The sequence below is a fragment of the Mustela lutreola genome, chromosome 7 (assembly GCF_030435805.1).
Source record: "Mustela lutreola isolate mMusLut2 chromosome 7, mMusLut2.pri, whole genome shotgun sequence".
Classification (NCBI taxonomy): domain Eukaryota; kingdom Metazoa; phylum Chordata; class Mammalia; order Carnivora; family Mustelidae; genus Mustela; species Mustela lutreola.
The window spans coordinates 50,442,026-50,463,632 of record NC_081296.1 but is presented as its reverse complement, the minus strand read 5'-3'; the positions used below and the strand labels follow the sequence as shown (position 1 = coordinate 50,463,632).

At 39.1% G+C, this 21,607-nt stretch overlaps 1 protein-coding gene across 4 annotated transcripts in view; it reads right to left on the bottom strand.

Moving 5' to 3' along the window:
• APH1B (aph-1 homolog B, gamma-secretase subunit) overlaps positions 1-21,353 on the bottom strand; it is a 32,348-nt gene extending 10,995 nt beyond the window's left edge. For 3 of the 4 annotated variants that reach the window (XM_059180723.1, XM_059180724.1, XM_059180725.1), the window contains exons 1-5: positions 21,111-21,353; positions 19,304-19,474; positions 12,423-12,493; positions 11,003-11,125; positions 168-295 (exon numbers count right to left, since the gene is read on the bottom strand). In XM_059180723.1, coding sequence (XP_059036706.1) covers positions 168-295; positions 11,003-11,125; positions 12,423-12,493; positions 19,304-19,474; positions 21,111-21,223 — 606 coding nt within the window. In that variant the 5' untranslated portion in view covers positions 21,224-21,353. The remainder of the gene's footprint in view (positions 1-167; positions 296-11,002; positions 11,126-12,422; positions 12,494-19,303; positions 19,475-21,110) is intronic. The other variant, XM_059180727.1, reaches the window with a different exon arrangement.
• Positions 21,354-21,607: the final 254 nt, after the last annotated feature.

Genomic DNA, 21,607 nt, shown 5'->3' with positions numbered 1-21,607 from the left:
AGAGAGATGATTTATTTATCTACCTTTCACTCATTCACTCAGTCATCAACTTTTTGGAATTTCTTCATTTGACACTGAGTTTGTATTTCATTTAGTGTAGAACCTACCATTTTAGATATGGGGACTTGAGTTCCAAAAAACAATGTGAGGACAGTGGCAATACTCACCAGGGCAGACACCAGCAGATGTGTCAGCAGAACTACAAGAAGGGAAGACCACTTTTTCTTCTCACAGCCATCAAAAAATATGATACCCCAGAACACGTGCAGCAATATGATAACCAGCGTCATGAAAGCTGAAAGATAGTCATCCATTAATGTCCAGTCATACAGACAACAGATACCAAAGCCCACTGACCACCTGGTCATGATACACAAGCTCTTGGGGTACACCACACCACACCACTGTGAGAGTTCAAACACCACCTGCCAGAACCAGGATACTGGCACATATTTGCTCAACTAGTAACTTGGAAAGCAAAACTTCTGAACACAGGGTCATCTCTGCAGCAGCTTGTAATCGAGAATGTGAACCTATTAAACCAAAGGCAGCTTGGACTGACTTCCAAGAAGTTTCGCTAAGGAAGGGAATAAAACTAGCATAGTATCTAGTCAAATCTTTCCAAATTAGCCTTCTGCACTTTCCTGAATTAAATGGATTATCTTCAATTTAAACAAATCTTCTCACCAAGCTGAAATTTCTCCTGTGTTCTTTCCTTTAAAAATAAAATGCTAATTGAAGTATAAAAATATTAAAAATTGCAATAATTATCTTAGATTCTTCTTAGGCAACTCAAACTGAATCTGATCAGCACAACCAGGTTTTTCTGTGGGAGAGAGAGAGAGAGAGTGAGTGTGTGTGTGTGTGTGTGCGCGCGTGCACATTTCTTTTCTACCTTGGAAACATTATTTAAAATGGGCAATTTCCGCATATTCTGAAAGCTTTAATATGAAAAAAAGGGTATATAAATTTTCGTTTTCAGTCACATATTAAGATACAATTAACACCCACCAATCTGGCAAAAATTCAAGTCTTTCACACTGCAGATAGGAAAACAATCTGGCATTACCCAGTAAAGTTGAGAATATGTATTCTCTATTTCATTCCAGCAATTCCACAGCTACATCTATACTCTGAAGAAATTGGTTCTTAGATCAAAAGATCACTAGTACCTGAGAACTTGTTAGGAATGCAAATTCTTGGGATCCACCCCAGACCTCCTGAATCAAACAATGAGCTTAACAACTAGTGTTTAAACAGCCCTCAGAGTGATTCCAAAGTAGTCAAATTTGAGAACTATTGCTCTGGAAAAACTAACACATTTGCACAATTAGATTTATATCAGCATTGTTTGTAATAACAAAAAATTTTCATCATTACCAAGAATGGATGACTTGTGTTGTATTCACACAATGGTATATGATCTATAATACAAATGATCTCAAGAATGTAATGCTGAGGGGGGGAAAACCATATTGAGGGAAGATGCCCATTATTTATACAAAGTCAAAAACATCCAAAAACAATATTAAAAGGATATAACTACTCTGATTGGAGGAAAGTGATGTGTTCTATCTAGTGACAGAGTGCCATCATTTCAGTCAGTGGTGGTTAAATACTTTAAGTAGAGGAGGGATTTTAAAAATATATAACTTTGGGATGAGGGTAGACTAAAATTCAAATGACCTAAGGCACTTTCCTGCTAAAAAACATTTTGGATGACTTGATACTGTATCCAAAGTAAAGTCCAAATGTCTCAGATTATTATTCAAGGCCCTCTATAACCTAGAACCAAATTATTATTCTTTTTTTTTTTAAAGATTTTATTTATTTATTTGACAGAGAGAGATCACAAGTAGATGGAGAGGCAGGCAGAGAGAGAGAGAGAGGGAAGCAGGCTCCCTGCTGAGCAGAGAGCCCGATGCGGGACTCGACCCCAGGACCCTGAGATCATGACCTGAGCCGAAGGCAGCGGCTTAACACACTGAGCCACCCAGGCGCCCCCCAAATTATTATTCTTAACTAATCTTCAAATACAGCCTACATGGCAGAAAGCCAGAAATTTTATACTGTCTCTGTGCTTTTACTTATTTTTTTAACTGACTGTCCTTCTGCCTGAATACTCATCATCCCCCTGCCATCTCACAACATCCAAATCTTACTTTAAGATCTAGCTTAATGCCATCTCCTTAGTGAGTTCTTTCTGACACCCACTCTTCACTTTTTTAAGAACCCTTGGCACACATTTGCTGAGCACCTGGATAGTCTGGCCTGAAGATTTTGTACTAGGGCTCGGGAGTTACACAATCTCGAGATGGAATGCAGGCTCCACAGTGTGGCTTTGGGCAAACTATGTAACCTCTTTCACCTCTGTTTCCTTTATTTCTAAAACAGGGACAATAATACCTCAAAGGGTGGTTGCAGGGAAGAACAGTGTTTTGTAAACCTCGGCTTTTCAATAAATACTACTACTATGTGCCACAGTCTCTGGATTCAAAGATGAGTATGGCAGGGCCTTTCGTGAGCTGTACCATCAGGCGGGAAAATGAGGCAGAGTAGCAGTAGTAGTGTGGGTAGTGTGCATTGTTTGAAAATGTACTCTTCTTCACTCTTACAGATTATTTCTTTCTCCGACCTTGTGTTACTTTTATGTTTATTTTCTTCCTCCTCTCTTTCCTCATTGCATACAACAAGTACTTATTTGGTATCCACTATGATAAACACTCTTTGGGGCACTGGGGCTATCACCGTGCACAATCACCGTGCACAAAACACAATCTCATGGAACTCTGCCTCATCCTTTCAGTTTACTGTTTTATTAACACAGTATCCAAAGGGGATCTCCCAGACATTTGTTGAAACACTGTAAGTTCTTACTTGACTGCTTATTTATTCTGCTGGCATTAATTTCTGGCTGGCTGCCATATCGTCCTAAGACTTTACTACTACAACATGCCATTTAGAATATTAGGATTCATTCTTTATTCCCTCTGCAACTGGTCAGAGGTCCAACAGAAACAGAGGCCTGAAGATCTATTCCGCCACACACAGGAGCTAGAGGTACATACAATTTTGTTACTTTTCTCCGGTAAATGGAATTAATTCCAATTAGAAATGAAGATTTGCTAATAGTATCTCTAGGAAACTATCTTTTAATTACTAAAACTTTCTCATTTCATGTTCCTAACTATAAAATTCTAAAAGTCCTTCAGTAAATCTAACTCTATAAAATTTGCTTTGTTCTAATATTTGTAAAAGTAGAAAAAAACCCCTCCAAATTCATTATAAAAAATCACAATTCATTTATATTCCAGAATAATAAAAGGAGCTTCCCTAATTTCTAATGTTTTGGAACATTAATCAGAAATCTGAACAAATCTGGGTTGCCTAGGTGGCTCAGTCAGTTAAACGTTTGACTTGATTTCAGCTCAGGTCATGATCTTAGGGTTGGGGGATCGAGCTCTGTGAGAGGCTCTGGGCATGTGGGGCCTGCTTAAGATTCTCTCTCCCTCACCCCATGTGCTCTCTCTAAAAGAGAAGAAAGAATGAAAGAGAGAAAGGGAGAAAGAAAGACAAGAAAGAAAGGAGGGGAGGAAGGAAGGGAGGAAGGGAAGGGAGTAAGGAAGGGAAGAGAAGGAAGGAGGGTGGAAGGGAGTTAAGAAAGAAATCTGAACAGAAAAAAAAAGAAATAAATCTGAACAAGTCTAACAAGTATTGTACATCTGTTTGTGAAATTGTAGCTGTCAATTTGATAATGAACTTCTAACAATCTTTTAAGTCAAATCCTCTTGGTAAAGAATGTTTTATTTTAACCTATTTCTAAGCAAAATGTTTCAGAGTTATCTTTAAGAAGCTATAGTTAGTTGGGAACACCTGTGCGGCTCAGTCAGTTGAGTATCTGACTCTTGATTTCGAATTCAGATTCCTGGAATCAGAGTCCTGGGATACAGCCCTATATTGGCCTCTGCACTCAGCATGGAGTCTGCAGTTAGAATTCTATCTCCTTCCCCTTCTGCTCCTCTCACTCCTGCTCTCTCTCTCTCTCAAAGCAATAAATAAGTCTTTAAAATTAAAAAAAAAAAAAAAAAAAGAGCCTACATTTATGATTTGGTTCTTTCTCCTTGAATATACTCCAAATGTTTTAACACAGAGACCGACAAACATCGTCATTTTCATGCTCGTCTCTCTCTTCCTTATTCCTAATATTTACTTTTCTGTCCTTGCAAAGATAACGGCCTAAGACAGCTACTGATTCTAACACCAGATCCTACCAGTACAGAAACTATCACCTGTCTTCCTCTGACAACTTAATAGAATCTCTAACTATGCCAGAGAGAGCCAAGGGCGGCTGCTAGGTGGTAGCAGCAACAGGTAGAGGAAGACTTTGCAAAGCCAATGGTTAGCCTCAACTGCCTAGAAACAGGATATGATTACTAATGAGCTTCTGGCTTCTTTTTCTGAGAAGAGTCTGGGGTGTCAAGGTTCTGTGCAGTGAAGGACGCTCCTCCATACCTCTTGGTTATAGAAACTCTGGATTCTTAAAGGATCTCCAATGGCCTAGCTACAGAACTAAATATTTTTGACAATGCCCTTCCCATAATAGGGATTTAACTTAAAATTTTTGCTTTAAAAAGCATGACAATTTTGTGACCTTGTTATTATAATATAGAAGTATATATATTACTAATCAAATAACATTCTCCAAGATTTAAAAAAGATACCTTGAAAACCATCTCATACTACATAGCAATAAGAAAGGTGTAATACTGTCTTCTAACACCAGTCAGATCATAAAGGAGGTATTCTGAAAGCAATCTGAATAATTATTGGTGTGTAAATAGCATTTATCATCTCATATTTATGAAAGTGCTTCTAAAGTATGTTCATGAGCTGAACAGATGGCCAAAAATATGATTTTAAGTCTCCCTAGCATATGTTAAGGAATGATGAAATTCTCTCTTCAGATTAGTTCATCAGTGTGGAAAGTCAGCACTGGGAGGCCTAATAGATGGTTTCTGATCTAATCCGTAAGCAATGAAAAAATAAATCCCACAGGATCCACTTCAAATCCAGTTAGAAGTTTACTTGATTACAACAGTCGCTGTGGGAAAGTTCCTTCTCAAACTGAACCCAAATCTGCCTTCTAACTCAATGATTCATAAGTGAGGCAATTTTGCCCCAAGAGAGCATTTGTCAATATTTTTAGACATTTTTGGTTGCCACAACTAGCGGTGGGGTACTTCTGGCATCTAAAAGATAGAGGCCAGTGATGCTGTCAAATACCCTACACTACACAAAACACCCCTCCATCTCCTGCCAAAAACGAATTACCTGACCCCAAATGTCAATAATGCCAAAGACAAGCCCTGCTCCAACTGCTGCTTGTTGATCCTAGGAAGGCTTTTTGAAGAAACACAAGTCAACTCTTTTTTTCCCAGATGTGGCACATTTAAAAAAAAAATTGAGAGCTACCCTACGACACAGCAATTGCACTATTGGGTATTTACCCTAAAAATAGAAATGTAGTGATCCAAAGGAGCACGTACGCCCAAATGTTTATAGCAGCAATGTCCACAATAGCCAAACTATGGAAAGAACCTAGATGTCCATCAATAGATGAATGGATGAAGAAGATGTAGGATACTATGCAGCCATCAAAAGAAATGAAATCTTGCCATTTACAATGATGTGGATAGAACTAGAGGGTATTATGCTGAGTGAAATAAGTCAATCAGAGAAAGACAACTATGATATGATCTCCCTGATATGAGGAAGGGGAGATGCAACGTGGGGGGTTTGGAGTAGGAAAAGAATAAATGAAACAAGATGGGACCAGGAGGGAGACAAACCATAAGAGACTCTTAATCTCACAAAACAAACTGAGGGTTGCTGGGGGGAGGTGGGGAGGGAAAGGGTGGTGGGGTTATGGACATTGGGGAGGGTATGTGCTATGGTGAGTGCTGTGAAGTATGTAAACCTGGCAATTCACAGATCTGTACCCCTGGGGCTAATAATATATTATATGTTAATAAAAAAATTAAAAAATGAAACTCTCTGTATTACTCAGCTATTATCACCAAAATGGTGTGTAACAAACCATGCCAACAGTTACATTCACTATAGCATGGGGTACCTGTCTGGCTCACTCAGTGGAGCATCTGACTCTTGATCTTGGGGTTGTGAGTTTGAGCCCCACATTGGGTGTAGAGTTTACTTAAAAAATCAAATCTTTAAAAAGAAAAAAAAGTTATTGGCTATTGCTGCCATTGGGAGCATTGGATTTATACCTAGGGTATAAATCTCTAATGGGGAACCCATCTTCTAGCAGTGTGCAGGGAGTGTGGGCTCTCAGGCTCCTACTGCTTTGTATTAATGCTGTGTTGGCTTTATGAAATTAACTAGGATGTTTCCATGTTTGTTTCTGGCCTAGAATAGTTTCATCTCCATCAGATTTATCTTTCCTTTAAGTGTTTGCTCCAAACAAGACCTCAAACCATGATGCCAATATAAAACAAAACCAAGCACAAAAGAACCTGGATGGAGATTAAATGAAAATTGGAGATAAGATCTGCCCTTGGATTGGATGTGAGTTATAAGAAAAAGGGGAGAATCAGGAACCGCTTCAAAGATTTTGGCCTATGCAACAGGAAGGGCATCAACTGAAAGGAGGAAGATTTCAGAGGTACATCATTTAAAGATGTTGTTCCACTGTCTTCTGTCTGCCAGAATTTCTGAAGAGAAGTCAACAGTCTTTCAAATCATTATTTCACTGAATATAAGGAGAAAAAATTCCCCTAGATATGGAAAAACAGCCTACCATCTGAAACCAGGACTTTAATCTCAAGATTGAAATATTCACTATTCAAAGTTAATATCTAAGTAATTCTTTGTGAATCAAAATATTCAACTTACTTTGTGGTGAAGAACTTTAGCATAATGAAAAAGCTGATAAAACCAAATAAATCTATTCTTTAAAATAAACTTTAAGGTTGGATTGATTCCTTAAAAAAGAACCATAAAGATTTCTGAACATTTATGTATACAATACAAAAAGTCTGGTCTCAGGAACTTGGCTAAAACATCCTCCAGGAATAGCAATGGAAAACCTCAGAGTACCTCAATGAAACACATTACAATGTGAATGATTTCCCCAGGAATTGTGCAATGCAGCAGCCCTGATGTGAACATTCTAGTTCTCTTTGGAAGAAATGAGGGGAGGTAGAGGAGTCAACTGGTACAAGTGGTATCAGCAGTGAAGAGCATCCTTGCTGATGAGAAGTAGGCACTGAACAGATGCAAATGCTCCCAAAAGAGCCATGGAGCTTCATAGCATCAAGCTGGGGTGGTTGAGGAATGCCAGACTAATCAATAAAGTTGAAAACAAGGTAGTTTTTCTCTCCCTTTCAAACTGTAAATATTAGATATAATGGATAAAATATATATTCCTATGGGACTGAATGAAAGAAGAAACTATGCTAGATGATATTCCAAAAATGTTGCTTCTTTCTAGTGCAAATCATCCATACATAGTATCCTGCCCCTCACTACTAAGAAAAATATACCTGGGAGTTTCTCTAAGAAGAAAAAAAAAAAAAAACTAAACCCAAAAAACAAAAAAATTAAAGGTAGCAGTAGATGAAGAAAATGACAGACTCACACATGAAGAAGAAATGAGAAGCAGAAGCCATCAGACTGCCTGAGCTGCACAGGGGCTGGCCACTCAGCCGTGTGATGAGAGAGACAGCAGTGTTTCGGAGAGTGGACAGGAACATATCTCAAGGAGCCACAGCCTGCGTCATTCCTTTAGCCAAACCCTGTGAAGCCATCCACTGAGCTGCCTGTTTGCACACTGCATGAAGGCAGCTACCTGCGCTCTGCACACATGGGAACATATCCCAGGCTGCTGGTCTCTAACAAGCCAAGATTTAGAGAAAGGACAAACCCAAAGCATAATTTTCCATTCTCAGTTACTGATAGAATGAAAACACATAATGAAAAAATATATTTTATGACAACACTGATGACATAGTACATATGGAATATCCCTGTGTCATAAGCAGTGGCAGTTAGTTATGATAATTTATTATAAGAAATTAAGATTTTAATACATTCCAAAAAGAGTAAGAATTGCAGATTAAGCTCTATTGTTAAAAATTTTCTTTGTGTCATTAACAGATGTTATATTTTTTCCTACTACTTTAGAATTGTTGATGTAGTTATCAAAGAAACTTACAAAGAGCCTTCATTTAAAAGTCTAAACATGTAACCAACTTGACATACTACAAAGATTATACTTAAAATATTGCAGCAAAAAAATGAATGAATGAAAAAAGTAACTCACTGGGTTACAACACCAAGAATTTATTCTCATGCTCATTGGTCAGAGGGTTAACTGCGCTTTGGCTGAATATGGCTGGGCTCAACCGGGCTGCACTGCTGTAGACTGCTGGTACAGCTGGGTTTTACTCCTCATTGCTGCTGCACACAGGTCTGCTCTATATATGTTCACTCTGGGGTCAAGGTCAAGTGGGCATTAAAGATTTAGGACATGTTCTCATAAGTCCAAAAACGCAGGCACAACCATCCAAGTAGTAATTGAGCTTCTGATTTCCTTATGTTCCCTAATTAACTGAGTTCAAGCCACATAACTGAGTTCAATATCAGGGGCAGGGAAGTACATCCTGGCCACCATGAGGCCATACAAGGGTGTGGATGTATAATTCTATAAAAGGGAATGACAAATTGGGAAAAATGGAATCTCCTATATTCCTCTTACTTTTATTTTCCCTCAAGTTCAACATTCCTCTTACTTTGGTCAGTCACCATAAGATACTGCTTCTAGGTGTTTCACCATACTCACACTGTTCTTCTGTACCAATTTTAGTCCTTCAGTACTCCTGTTAAATCACAATGCTCAGAACTGAATATGATACTCCACATGGGGTCTGACCTGTATTGATTTCTCCTAGTGAATGGCTAAAGAATTTAAAACCTTACCTAGAGAGGAGCACTGCCAAGAAAATATAAATGAAATGATTTGGGAAAGTTTTGGTCTTTCTTAAAGATTTGAGAGAAAGAGATGTACACCCGTGTTCGAGCACATCACAGACATGAGCAAGGTGAGGGGCAGAAGGAGCGGGAGACTCCCTGCTGAGCACGAAGCCCAACACTTTAAGCTAGTCTTATGAAGGGGATTAGCACCATCTAGTGAAAAAAGCTAGCAGAAAAATAAATTCCATTAGGAGAATGCTACTGGAGCCAAAAGAAAATTGTACATGTAGCAGTATAATAGACCAATTTCAGAAATTATAGAAAACTGTAGCAGTAATACCCCTCCTGATTATGTTCTATTTATTTATATTGGACTCTAACAGATGTTAGCTATTAACATTACATTTGTTCTAAAAACCTAACACTCATTATTATAATTCATCAAAAAACTGTCAGAAATGTTCTAATTATGGAATGCTTAAAATGAAGAAAATTTGCTTTACTGGAAGCACCACTAAGTAAGTCCAACCCATGAACTTGTAGCCAGATGTAATGGGCTGTGACTCAGTCCTTACAAAGAATAGTCCTTGGAAAGTCATTATACATTTTTGTACAAGGAAGATCATTTTGGTGGCTGAGTACATGCCAGATTCACATGAAAGTATGTTGAGGAAAGACTAACCGGTTGGGGGTTGACGGAAGTAATGCAGACAGGAGATACCAAGGCCTAGACTAAAATGAGGAACACGAGTCCAACGGGGTTAGGGATCACCATAGCAGCAGGATGACTATAAACTAATGCAGCAGTTTTTAAAATCTGGGCACAATTTCTTTACCTGATTCTCTTATTATCTTAAACTATACTAAAATAGTTACTCACTTGTGTTTAGTCTTATTTTCTCTATTAGAGGGTAAGCTCCTTGAGGACAGAAATTCCTTTAGTATAGATGTTAAATAAATAATAATTAATAGGATATGTGCGTGGGGGGTCACTTAATTTAATAATATAAATTGTGGAGATAACAAAAAACACAGCAGAATTTTCTTAAAACTATTTTTAAAAGAATCCTCTCAGAAATTTAAGAGAAATTTTATGTCAATTATGTACATTACAACTGTCAAATGCATGATCACTGCCTCATGATGATAATTTTTGCTTGGTGGATGAAAAGCAGTTTGAAATGAGTTGATCCTTTCCTACATTTTTGGATAAAAGGTCATTTCATGTATTATCATTTTTTCCTCTCAACTTATTTTTTCAAAGAATACAGCATGACTTATTCTTAAATGTTCAAAAGCAGGAAAACTATTAATTTTTTCAGATATATATATGAAGGTAAAAGTTTCATGTTTTACCTTCAAAACAAAACATGTATATATGTTAAAATCCTAGCTTTCAAACCTGGTTAACCTAAGGAATTGATAACACAAAATCAGGGCAATAGTTATCTGTGGGGGAAAAACTATGAGAAACAAGGGACTCTAAGTTCTCTCTTAATGTTCTAGTTTTTAAGAAAAAGGAAAGATCAGTTGTTAAATGACACAGATATGTTTAAAAGTATATTTTAGATGCATAACATTACTTTACATTAAATAAGAAACATTTTTCCCCTTCTCAATTTCAAAATTCAGTTATACTGCCTATCCCAAAAGTGGGCCAAGATGACAAATTAAAGACTAAGGCTTTTACTGAAGATAAAGGCAAACCAATAAAAACAAAAAGGCATAAAACCTATAAAAATTCACTTATAATACATCAACTACACATCCAACATTATTAGTATAGCAAAATAAAAATAAATTTTATATATGCTAAATTCTACCCTAAAATTCTAAAATACTCTAACCAAAATTTTTATTTTCCTACATCCTTTACTTCTGCTATTTAATAGTATTTTCCCTTTACAAGTTATCATATAAATTTAAATTGTGAATTCCTAAGGCAGAGAACTCAAATAAGGATGATTATTTAGACCAGAAGATTGAATATTCACATCTAATTGGCACATACCTGAATTTAGGAAGAACTGGGGAGAGTCTCCATGAATGCCCACTGTGCCTGGTCCCAAGGAGTCAGAAAGGGTATTTACAAAGGCAAATACTCCACTCATGATTCCAAAGCCTAAGCCAGAAACTAAAGAGGAAGAAACACGTTAGACCCTTTTCACGCCAAGATTTCTCTTCAAATCAAGTTTCCAAGGACTAGAGAACACTATTTTGACAGGCAAACGGTATATGTGCTGCTGGAGAAACAGTGGAAGGCTGGCGCAGGGAAAACTGTGCTTGGCGAAATGATAAACAGAAAAGGATGTAAATAGGGAAGTGAAGGGAAATGAACAGTGGAATATAGCAGAGAAATGAAAAAAGAAAAAGATCTAAAAAGGCACAGAAACAATAGGTGAGAGAGGACACAGTGCTGCAGTTTTGATTTATGCTTTGGTTTATGATTACAGTCCGTAGAATTAAGTATGAGGGCTTGAAACTGGAACCAAGCTTGAGGGATGACTGTCTATAGTAGAAAGTAATTTCTGGGTCAAACCAGGTTGACTCAATTTAGGGAGCTAGAACCAATCTTAAAACATAATTCTAAAAGAAAATCCTGCAGAGATATTAACTATATTAATATAGAAAGTCCTCCTATCAGAGCCAAAGTTAGGGTAACAACCCAACGGAGAAAATAGTAACAATACTTAAAAGCTTAGCTAGAGTATTAAAAGCATATTAAAAACTTAACTAGAGTATATGCATATTAAAAGCCCAACTTTCAAACCTGGTCAACTATTTAATGAACATACAGGTCACCTGTAATTATTTCCCTTTACATAACGGTCCTAGAAAGCTAGAAAAACAAATAATGTGCACCAAAAGGTCAAGGCAATAATAAAATACTATTTAAAATCTACAAAGATGGTGTGCCTAGGGGGCTCAGTCTGTTAAGTCTCTGACTCTTGATTTTGGCTCAGGTCATGATCTCAGAGTCATGGGATTGGATCAAGCCCCACATTGCGCTCCATGTTCCGTGGGGAGTCTGCTAGAGATTTTCTCTTTCCCTCTTCCTCTCCCTCTGTTCCTCTCCCATGGCTACCTTGTGCAAGCACTCTCTCTCTCTCAAATGGGTAAATCTTTCTCCTAAAAAAAACAAACCAGGGGTGCGTGGGTGGCTCAGTGGGTTAAAGCCTCTGCCTTCAGTTCAGGTCATGATCTCAGGGTCCTGGGATCGAGCCCCACATCAATCTGTTCTGCTCAGCAGTGAGCCTGCTTCCCCCTCCCTCTCTCTCTCTGTCTGCTTGTAATCTGTCAAAAAAACAAAACAAAAACAAACAAACAAAAAAAAACAGAAAACACAAAACTACAAAGATATAAAAAATAAAAATGGCTTTTATGTCAAATCTGGCTTTTTCTCTTAATGACACCATACAGTTCCAACTTACCATAGGCCAGTAATCGCATAGAAGGTGCTGTCTCATCTGGGTTTATAGTCTTCAAACCCTCGCTGGCTTTTCTAAAATAAAACCACACAATTTTTTAAAAGGAAAAGCAGTATATCAGGAAAATACACAAGGTATTTCAAAATCTACTTATTGAGGCTTCTGCTCAGGTTATACCTTAAATCTAAAATTCATTTAAAGAGTCTTAACTATAGAGAACAGATGGTTACCCCAGGGGAAGTGGCTGGGGGATGGGCTAAATAGGTGATAGGGATTAAGGAGTACACTTGTTGAGATGAGAACTGGTGATGTATGAAATGTTGAATCACTGTGTTGCAGAAATGAAACTAATATTACCCTGTATGGTAACTGGAATAAAAGTAAAACCTAAAAATAGTAAACAAAATAAAACAAAATGCATTTAAACTAAACCCAGCAAATTTTCAATTAACTAATATCAACCAAAATTTCCAACCAATTTGCCTTTTATCTGACTTTTCACAAAGAAGGGGAAAAAATAAGAAAAATATAACTAAACAAGCCATCAGGGATTGAACTTATAAGAAAAAAAAGCAATGGTTCTGACTATTTTCTGAGCTCAGTAAATATTTAATTCAATGTCCTATCTATCACTCTGAATTTGTCCCCTCTTACGAAGTACTTAAACCTTCAATCCCACCAGGGTTATAGCTATTTTGCTACCCTTCCTTTTACCTTCCATTTTGTAGAACCTAAATTATACTCATCTTCCAAAGTCTCTTTTAGTAAGCACTTTCTCAAAGTCATCTCTACCAGTGACTGATAATCGCTAATCTCTCCTTACTCTTCAATCCTAGAATGCCCATGATCTGAGCTCTCATAGGGTTACTTAATCATATGATCTTCGGATGATAAAATATTCTACATATTTGTTTCATATCCCAATCAGGCTTCAGGGGGGAATTAATCAGAGAAGATGCTAGAAAGACAATAAATGAATACTTAAATGAAACATTAGAATACTGGTCACTAAGAAATAATCTTCAGTGATATCTGTGCTTCTGTTGGGAACAATTCTCAAACTTATCTTGAGTCCCTACTCCCATGCAGATGTATTAGGTAGGAATGCAAGGTATAGCTGTCAGTTCTATTGCTGTCACGATTACTAACATTTGTTGGCTAGAAACTCCGCAACAATGATCCTGACTCAAAGGATATTTACATTGTATTTACAAGAAGGTATATTTGTTAAAGCAATAAGGAAACCAAACATTTTAGATTGATTTTTCACCAAGGGCTGAAACAAAATGAGTTAGGTTAACTCTAAGAGTAGAAAATTTAATTAACCAGAAGATACGTATACTCTGGGCATTGTGTTAATTTAAATTTCAAGGTATTCGTATTCAATATAGCAGGCCTATTCATTACATAAATATAAATACCATTGGTTACTTTAAATTAAGGCAATGTAGAATTCAACCATAGTAGTAACAAGAATAATGAAAAGGACCTTTTTCTAGACTCAAAAGAAACAATTTGCCATTTCAGGGCACTCCATTTATAAGCATTATTTGGTAGCAAGGACATTAATCAAAACTTAAGTGGCTGTATCATCTTTCTCTGGAGCAGTAACCAACCAAAATGTTCAATTTTCCTAAATAAAATAACCTGTGACAGGAATGTTGTTATAGGCTAATTAAAGGGCACCAAGCCTCTGCCTTGGCTCAGGTCCGTGATCCCCGAGTACTGGAATCCAGCCCTGTCTCAGCAACGGGCTATCTGCTCAGCAGGGAGCCTGCTTCCCCCTCTCTCTCTGCCTGCCTCTCTGCCAACTTGTGATCTCTGTCAAATAAATAAAGAAAATCTTAAAAAAAAAAAAAGGCTAAAGCTGAGAGACATATATGATAGCAATCTCTATCAACAAGTAGACATAATGGCACAACAGAATCAAATTTTAGAGGATTTGTTTTATATAAATTGCTCAATAATGAATAAAACATTTTTGCTATCTGGTATAGCAAGGTATCACAAATGTATTAAATATATAAATTCAAAAGTCTAATAAACTTCCTCATTCTATGCTGCAAGTTTATGAGAGGAAAGGTCTATGGAAACAGTTCTCAACACTAACATTAGGAAATGGAAAAGTAGAAAACACCATTAGTTTCCATGGTCATGATGGATAGAACACATGATGTAAGGGACAGTGTTTTTCTTCTTATTTAAAAAAAAAACACAGAGTGTATTATTTGTTTCAGGGGTACACGTCTGTGATTCATCAGTCTTACTCAATTCACTGCATTCACCATAGCACATACCCTCCCCAATGTCCATCACCCAGCCACCTCATCTCTCCCACCCACTTCCACTCCAGCAACTGTTTGTTTCCTGAGATTGAGTCTCTTAAGGGGTGTCTGGGTGGCTCAGTGGGTTAAAGCTTCTGCCTTCGGCTCAGGTCATCATCCTGGGTCCTAGGATCAAGCCCCACATCGGGCTCTCCGCTCAGCGGGGAGCCTGCTTCTCTCTCTCCCTCTGCCTGCCTCTTGCCTACTTGTGATCTCTGTCAAACAAATTTAAAAAATCTTAAAAAAAAAAAAAGTGGGGCGCCTGGGTGGCTCAGTGGGTTGAGCCACTGCCTTCGGCTCGGGTCGTGATCTCAGGGTCCTGGGATCAAACCCCGCATCGGGCTCTCTGCTCAGCAGGGAGCCTGCTTCCTCCTCTCTCTCTCTGCCTGCCTCTCTGCCTACTTGTGATCTCTCTCTGTCAAATAAATAAATAAAATCTTTAAAAAAAAAAAAAAAAAGAGTCTCTTAAGATTTGTCTCCCTCTCTGGTTTTGTCTTGATTTTTCCCTCCCTTCCCTGATGATCCTCTGTCTTGTTTCTCAAATTCCTCATATCAGTGAGATCATATGATAATATTGCCTTTTTCTGATTGACTTATTTCACTTAGCATAATACCCTCCAGTTCTATCCATGTGATTGCAAATGGCAAGATTTCTTTTTGATGGCTGCATAATATTCCATTACACACACACACACACACACACACACACACACACCACATCTTCTTTATTCATTCATACATTGATGGACATCCTTTCCATAGTTGGGCTATTGGGACAGTGTTTTTAATTTGACCATTTTACTGAAGGGGAAAATTCTGTTTACATTTATTACTATTTCCAAGAACAAAAAAGACAAAGTTCAATTTTTGAAATATAAACTTTGCGTGGGCACCTGGGTGGTTCAGTTGGTTAACCGTCTGCCTTTGCTTAGGTTGTGCTTTCAGGGTCCTGGGATAGAGCCCCACCCTAGGCTCCCTGCTCAGCAGAGATTATCTTCTGCTTCTCTCTCCCCCTTGGCTCTTCCCTACCTCTGACTCATGCTCTAATAAATAAATAAAATCTTAAAAAAAAAAAAGAAATTGTAGTAATGATTATCTTAACATTTTTTCTATAAATGGAAGATGTTCTAAAATTAGGAAATATTTATGGTATCAGCATTATAAGATAAAACTGGATTAAATTACAAAAGCTTCAAGTCAAAAAATGTTTAATGTATGTTTTAGGCAACATATGCAACCATAATTTGGATTTTTTATAGAAACTACTATAGGAAGGACTATCACTTGTGGCCACATGCCAGTTTCTCACAGTACTGCTCTTAGCTATGCTGAAAGGTACAATTCATTTATTCATTCTTCAAGATGAAGTACTTGTTCCCAAGGCCTGACCCATGAAATAAATCTATGAGACTGCAGTGATAAATATTTTGATTCAATTTCATATATATAAAAAACTTTCATATTGTAATCTTGGCACCAAATTCAGATAGCAAAACTGTGATTGAAGTACTTTTTTTTAAAATAAACATATAATGTATTATTAGCCCCAGGGGTACAGGCCTGTGAATCGCCAGGTTTACACACTTTACAGCACTCACCATAGCACATACCCTTCTCAATGTCCATAACCCCACCACCCTCTCCCTCCTCACCTCTCCACCTCCCTCAGTTTGTTTTGTGACATTAAGAGTCTCTTACGGTTTGTCTTGGAGCAGTACTTTAAAGTTGAAAACCTACTTTGGAAGTGGAGATAGATAATATATTAATTAAACCAAAGTTCCTATGTTTGAATGTAGTACAGCACAAGAGCAAGTTAAACATATTTATATGTTGGTCATGAATAAAGTATCATAATAATTCTCAAACTTGTTTTAACATATAACTACATGACAGCCACCATTTCTTAAAATTTGCTAGAAAAATATTGTACAATAATGCAAAGGCTTGGTGAAGATGCATTTTGCAATGGGAAGTCAAGTCACCTATTAGTACAGGTTTGTCCTATTTTCTGTTTGTTAATTTCCAAAGGCCCTTTCAGAGGAATAATCATGGTTTCCAAAGAAGGCCAAAGAGGCTTCTCTGAACTTGGTGGCATGGGAGCCTTGACAGACAGCCTTTCCAGTATGTCCCCACTCCCTCACTGTCCTCATTAAAAATAGCAAGCTATGTTCAGCTTGTAGTCCTTTAGAACCATAGGACAGTGGCAATAAAAGGTTGCATGCCAGGTATAATCCATGAAGAAACAAGGTGATAAAGACCAGCAGATTTAGTCATTCCAGGTAAGTCGGATTTTAGAACCTAATATCCTAGGGAATTGTTAAACCCATGTCCCTAAACTGTGAAAATCTATTCAAAATTAGGTCTGCTCCAAAAGTTGGATGAACATATGTGAAAATGCAAAACCAACATGAGCCAGTGATACTGCTGACAGGAAAAAAACAGTGCAACCTGAGACTGAGTTTAGAGTACAGTACCCAAGCAAGGGTGGGAAAGACCACTGCTCTCTGTATGACTTCGACCACAGAAGGGTACTGTGTTGGGTCCTAAGCACAGGTAAACTCCAGGCACTAACAAAAACAGGTGTCTATTGACAAAAAAGAGATGGAAAGGTTTAGAAGCCATATCTACGTCTTCTGAGGGCCAGGTAAAGGAATGAGGTATGTGTAGCCTTGAAAGAGACAAGATGACAACCATGGAACAGAGATTTCATTTGGCTCTGTGGGGCAGAGATCAGAAAGAGGGAGATTTTGATTACCTGAATATATTGTACAGTTAAAAATAATTTTGGAACTAAAGTAATTGCTGTATATCACAAAACATTCAACCACAGCTGAATAGATGTTCCATCTATTAAGGATTATATTCTTGTGGAAGCTTAAATTGTTCCTACTTGGTTGTTGCTCTTTGATAGTTTCAGAAACTAATGGAAATTTCATTTTTAAACCTTTTCTAAGATTTTTACTTCTAAGCAATGTCTTCCTGGCTTGCTATTTGTAATTAAAAGTGCTTCATTATTAAATTTCACTATTATTAAAAGCAACCAGTCAGGGGGCGCCTGAGTGGGTCAACTGGTTGAGAATCCAACTCTTGATTTTAGCTCAGGTCATGATCTCACAGTCATGAGATCGAATCTCATGAGATCTCTGCTCAGTGTGGATTCCTTTTGAGATTCCCCCTCTCCCTCCACCACCCTCTTCTCTAAAATAAAGAAATGAATCTTTAAAAAAAGAAAAAGGCAACAAGTAGGGGCAGCTGGTAGCTCAGTTGTTTAAGCCTCTGACTCTTGATTTCAGCTCAGGTCATGAGCTCAGGGCTATGAGATGGAGCCCCACACGAAGCTCCACATTGAGCATGGAGCCTGCTTAAGATTCTCTCTCTCCCTCTGCCCCTCCCCACCCCCATACTTTAAATAAATAAATAAATAAATGAATAAATAAAATATTTCAAAGCAACAAGTAAAAAAATACAGAAGGTCTGGCATGTTGGCAAGAACAAATTATCAGAAGCCTATTACAAGAGATGTTTTTGAGACTCTGTCTTGATTGCATACATGAAATTTGTGGAATGCCTTAATTATCTCATTTGCAGAAATAAAAAGAGCACACTCATCACTTTATTAAGGCTTACTATGTAATCAAAGCCAACCTCATGACTGCCTGAAAGAAAATATGGTTCTAAGTTCAAGCTGTTTTCAAATCCACGGTTTCATGTGAGGTCCTCATGGATCCTACAGATGACCTACTTCCTGGCCTTAAAAAAGAACTCATAACCATGGTTTTTAAAATATATTTTTCTATTATAGACATGAAATCACATGAAACATCACAAAATAAACCCCTGTTCTCCCCTAATACAGCCAAAATAATAGTAGGCATAATCTCCATAAGAATTATTTATTTTCAGTGGTGGCAAAGAGAAGCACACATTAATTTTAAGCTGGAACAGTTTTTCTTATTTCAGTGACTATTTCTCTAGCTTATTTTCCTGCAGGGCACTTATTATCTTCTAGCATACAGTGTATTTTCTTGTTCATTCAGTATTGGCTCTTTCCACCATAACCTCCATGAAGACAGAGGATGGTCTTTTAATCATCCTGTATCCCCAGTGCCTAGGACAGTGCCTGGCACTGAGTAAATTCTCAAGAAATGTTTTTTTGAATGAGTGAAGGAAGAAATGTCCACAGGTTAAAATACTCAGTATTTGCAGGGCACCTGGGTGGTTCAGTCGGTTGGGCATCCAACCCTTGATTTCAGCTCTAGTCACAGTTGTGGGAACAAGCCCCAAGATGAGTGGGCTCCACTCATCTTGGGAGTCTGCTTGAGATTCTCCCTCTCTCCCCCCCTCCTTCTGCCCCTCCCCACCACACAAATGCACTCTTTAAAATAAATAAATCTTTAAAAAAAATACTCCATATTTTCAGACTGGAAATGTACAAATCCTTGACTTACAACTCTATAGGAAGGCACAGACCCTCAATACCACACTATATTAAGGTTTCAAACTATTAAATCATAATTCAAGTATAAATAGGCAAAAAAGTAAAGCAAATATTTAACTTACTTTAAGAGTTTATAATACACAAACCGAAACATTTCTTGGATAAGGACTGAGACCAACACTCCCAAGATCAGCAGATATTTCTGTATTGGTCCATCTTTGTTGTCAGTGATGGTTCTTGCCATGAACCAAAAAAGGGAGGAAAACAGCAGAGACACCAACCAGAAAAAAGCTCTGAAAAATAGAGAAAGGTGTAAGTGAATAAGATTCATAATGATTTAAAAGTGAGAAAACCCTACTTAAGAAGGAACAGATTTCCTGACTCTTTTATAAGAGGGGGAAAAAGGTCTTCATAAGTTGATGCCCTGGATCATTTTTTTTTTTAAACATTTATTTATTTAGGTGTTTTTTTTTTTGTTTTGTTTTTTTTGACAGATCACAAGTAGGCAGAGAGGCAGGCAGAGAGAGGAGGAAGCAGGCTCCCTGCTGAGCAGAGAGCCCGGTGTGGGGCTTGATCCCAGGACCCTGAGATCATGACCTGAGCCAAGGGCAGAGGCTTTAACCCACTGAGCCACCCAGGCGCCCCCTAGATCCCTTTTTCTTAATCAATGGTTCATTTTCCCTGGTGAGATAAACATCCAGTCCAAGAGGAATGTGAGATATTTTTCCTAGCAATCATTTTTTTCCAGTGGCTCTGCTCCTTCTAAAGTACATCTGCAAACTATCTGTCAAGGACTATCTAGCTAAAAACCTGGTTATTTGCTACTCTTCCTAATTAGTGCTTTGCCCATTCATATGCAAATACGTATCTTTCTCTCCCCCACCACCCTGCCCCCCCCCCAAAGTCTACATCTCTATTAACGGAGTGATTGGTATAAAATTCAGAGGTTGAAAACCTGTTGAAATCTAAGTCAGCTTTCCAGGCTTGGCTTCAACTACACACCAGAGGATTTTAATGATTATAACAAGCTTTACAAATTTTTTGCTCAAATCTCCATTGTTTTTTAAAATGACCTATCTGATGCGGCACTTTCAATACTGTTGTGAGAGGTGAAGCAGCTCAGAAAAGGTGGTTATCACTGGCCTACCACGGTTGTTTCTCCAAGTACTAAGTGAATCTCAAAGGGGGAGGGGGAGGAGGAGGGGCCCCGGAAGAGCGGCCAGACAGGTGAAAACCGGGATTATGACCACATTCGCCGCAAGAGTTCAGTATTTACCAAGCTCCTGCAAAGAGATGCACTGACAGGTGCTTCGGTGTTTTCACGGGTTGCACGGGTTGCCACCCTTTGGCTTTACACCTGAATCACCTGGGGAGCTTAAAAAAAAAAAAAATCCGTAGCCCGAATCCCACCCCCTAGACATCACGATTTGGCTGATCTGGGGTAGGGGTCCGGCACGGGTATGCTTTAAAGCACCTAAGCTCCGGGGGCTAATGTGCTCTTAACCCATTTGGGATTGATTACAGATGACTGTGAGAATCTGAGGGCAACTAGGGACCCCCTCCAGTAAAATAAAAGATGAAAAATTTGAACTTACCCACAATTTTTTCATACAATTTTAATGGCTGCACAACTCACCAGAACCCACCCACAGACCTACTCGGCAAAAACTCCGGAGCCATACATCAGGGTTTTCTGAGCTCCTTCCCCAAAGCCCGGCCTGTGGGGTCCTGGGGCTCTTTTTCTTTTCCCGCCGACCCTCGGAGGACGAAGAGTACCAGAGGAGCGGGATCTCGGCTCTCCCGGTCCCAACCCTTCTCCCCTCCAAAGCCCACAAGGTCGAGCCCCTTGACGGGGACGCCCGGGGTCGCCGCTACCTCCGGCAGGGGAGGAGAGCCCCAAGTCCGGGTTTCCCGGAGCAACCGCCTCACCCGATGATGAGGAAGATGACGCGCAACGGCTCGGTGGCGATGGTGAAGATGTAGAGGGCCAGCGCAGGCCCGAAGGCAATGAAGGCGCAGCCAAAGAACACGGCCGCCGTCATGGCGACCGCGGAAGCCGGCCGGGAGGCCTAACAGGGACGCAAGGTGCGCCGGGCGCTGACAGAGCTGAGCGCGGCGCGGGGGTGCGAGCAGGGAGCAGCGGAGGGGCTGGAGGAGACGCGGAGGAGGCGGGGCAAGGCGGAGGGGGCGGAGCAAGGCGGAGGAGGCGGGACAAGGCGGAGGAGGCGGGACAAGGCGGAGGAGTTTGGAGGCGGGGCAGAGGAGGCTGGAGCGGGCGGGGCGGAGCACAGCTCCGCAGAGGGGGTTGGGGCGGGGCAGAAGGGGTTGGAGGCGGGGTGAAGGGAGCAAGGCAAAGGAGGTTGGAAGCCGGGTGTGAAGAGCTGGAAGCCGTGGGGCGGAGCGGAGCGCAGAGCCTGAGAGGGAGT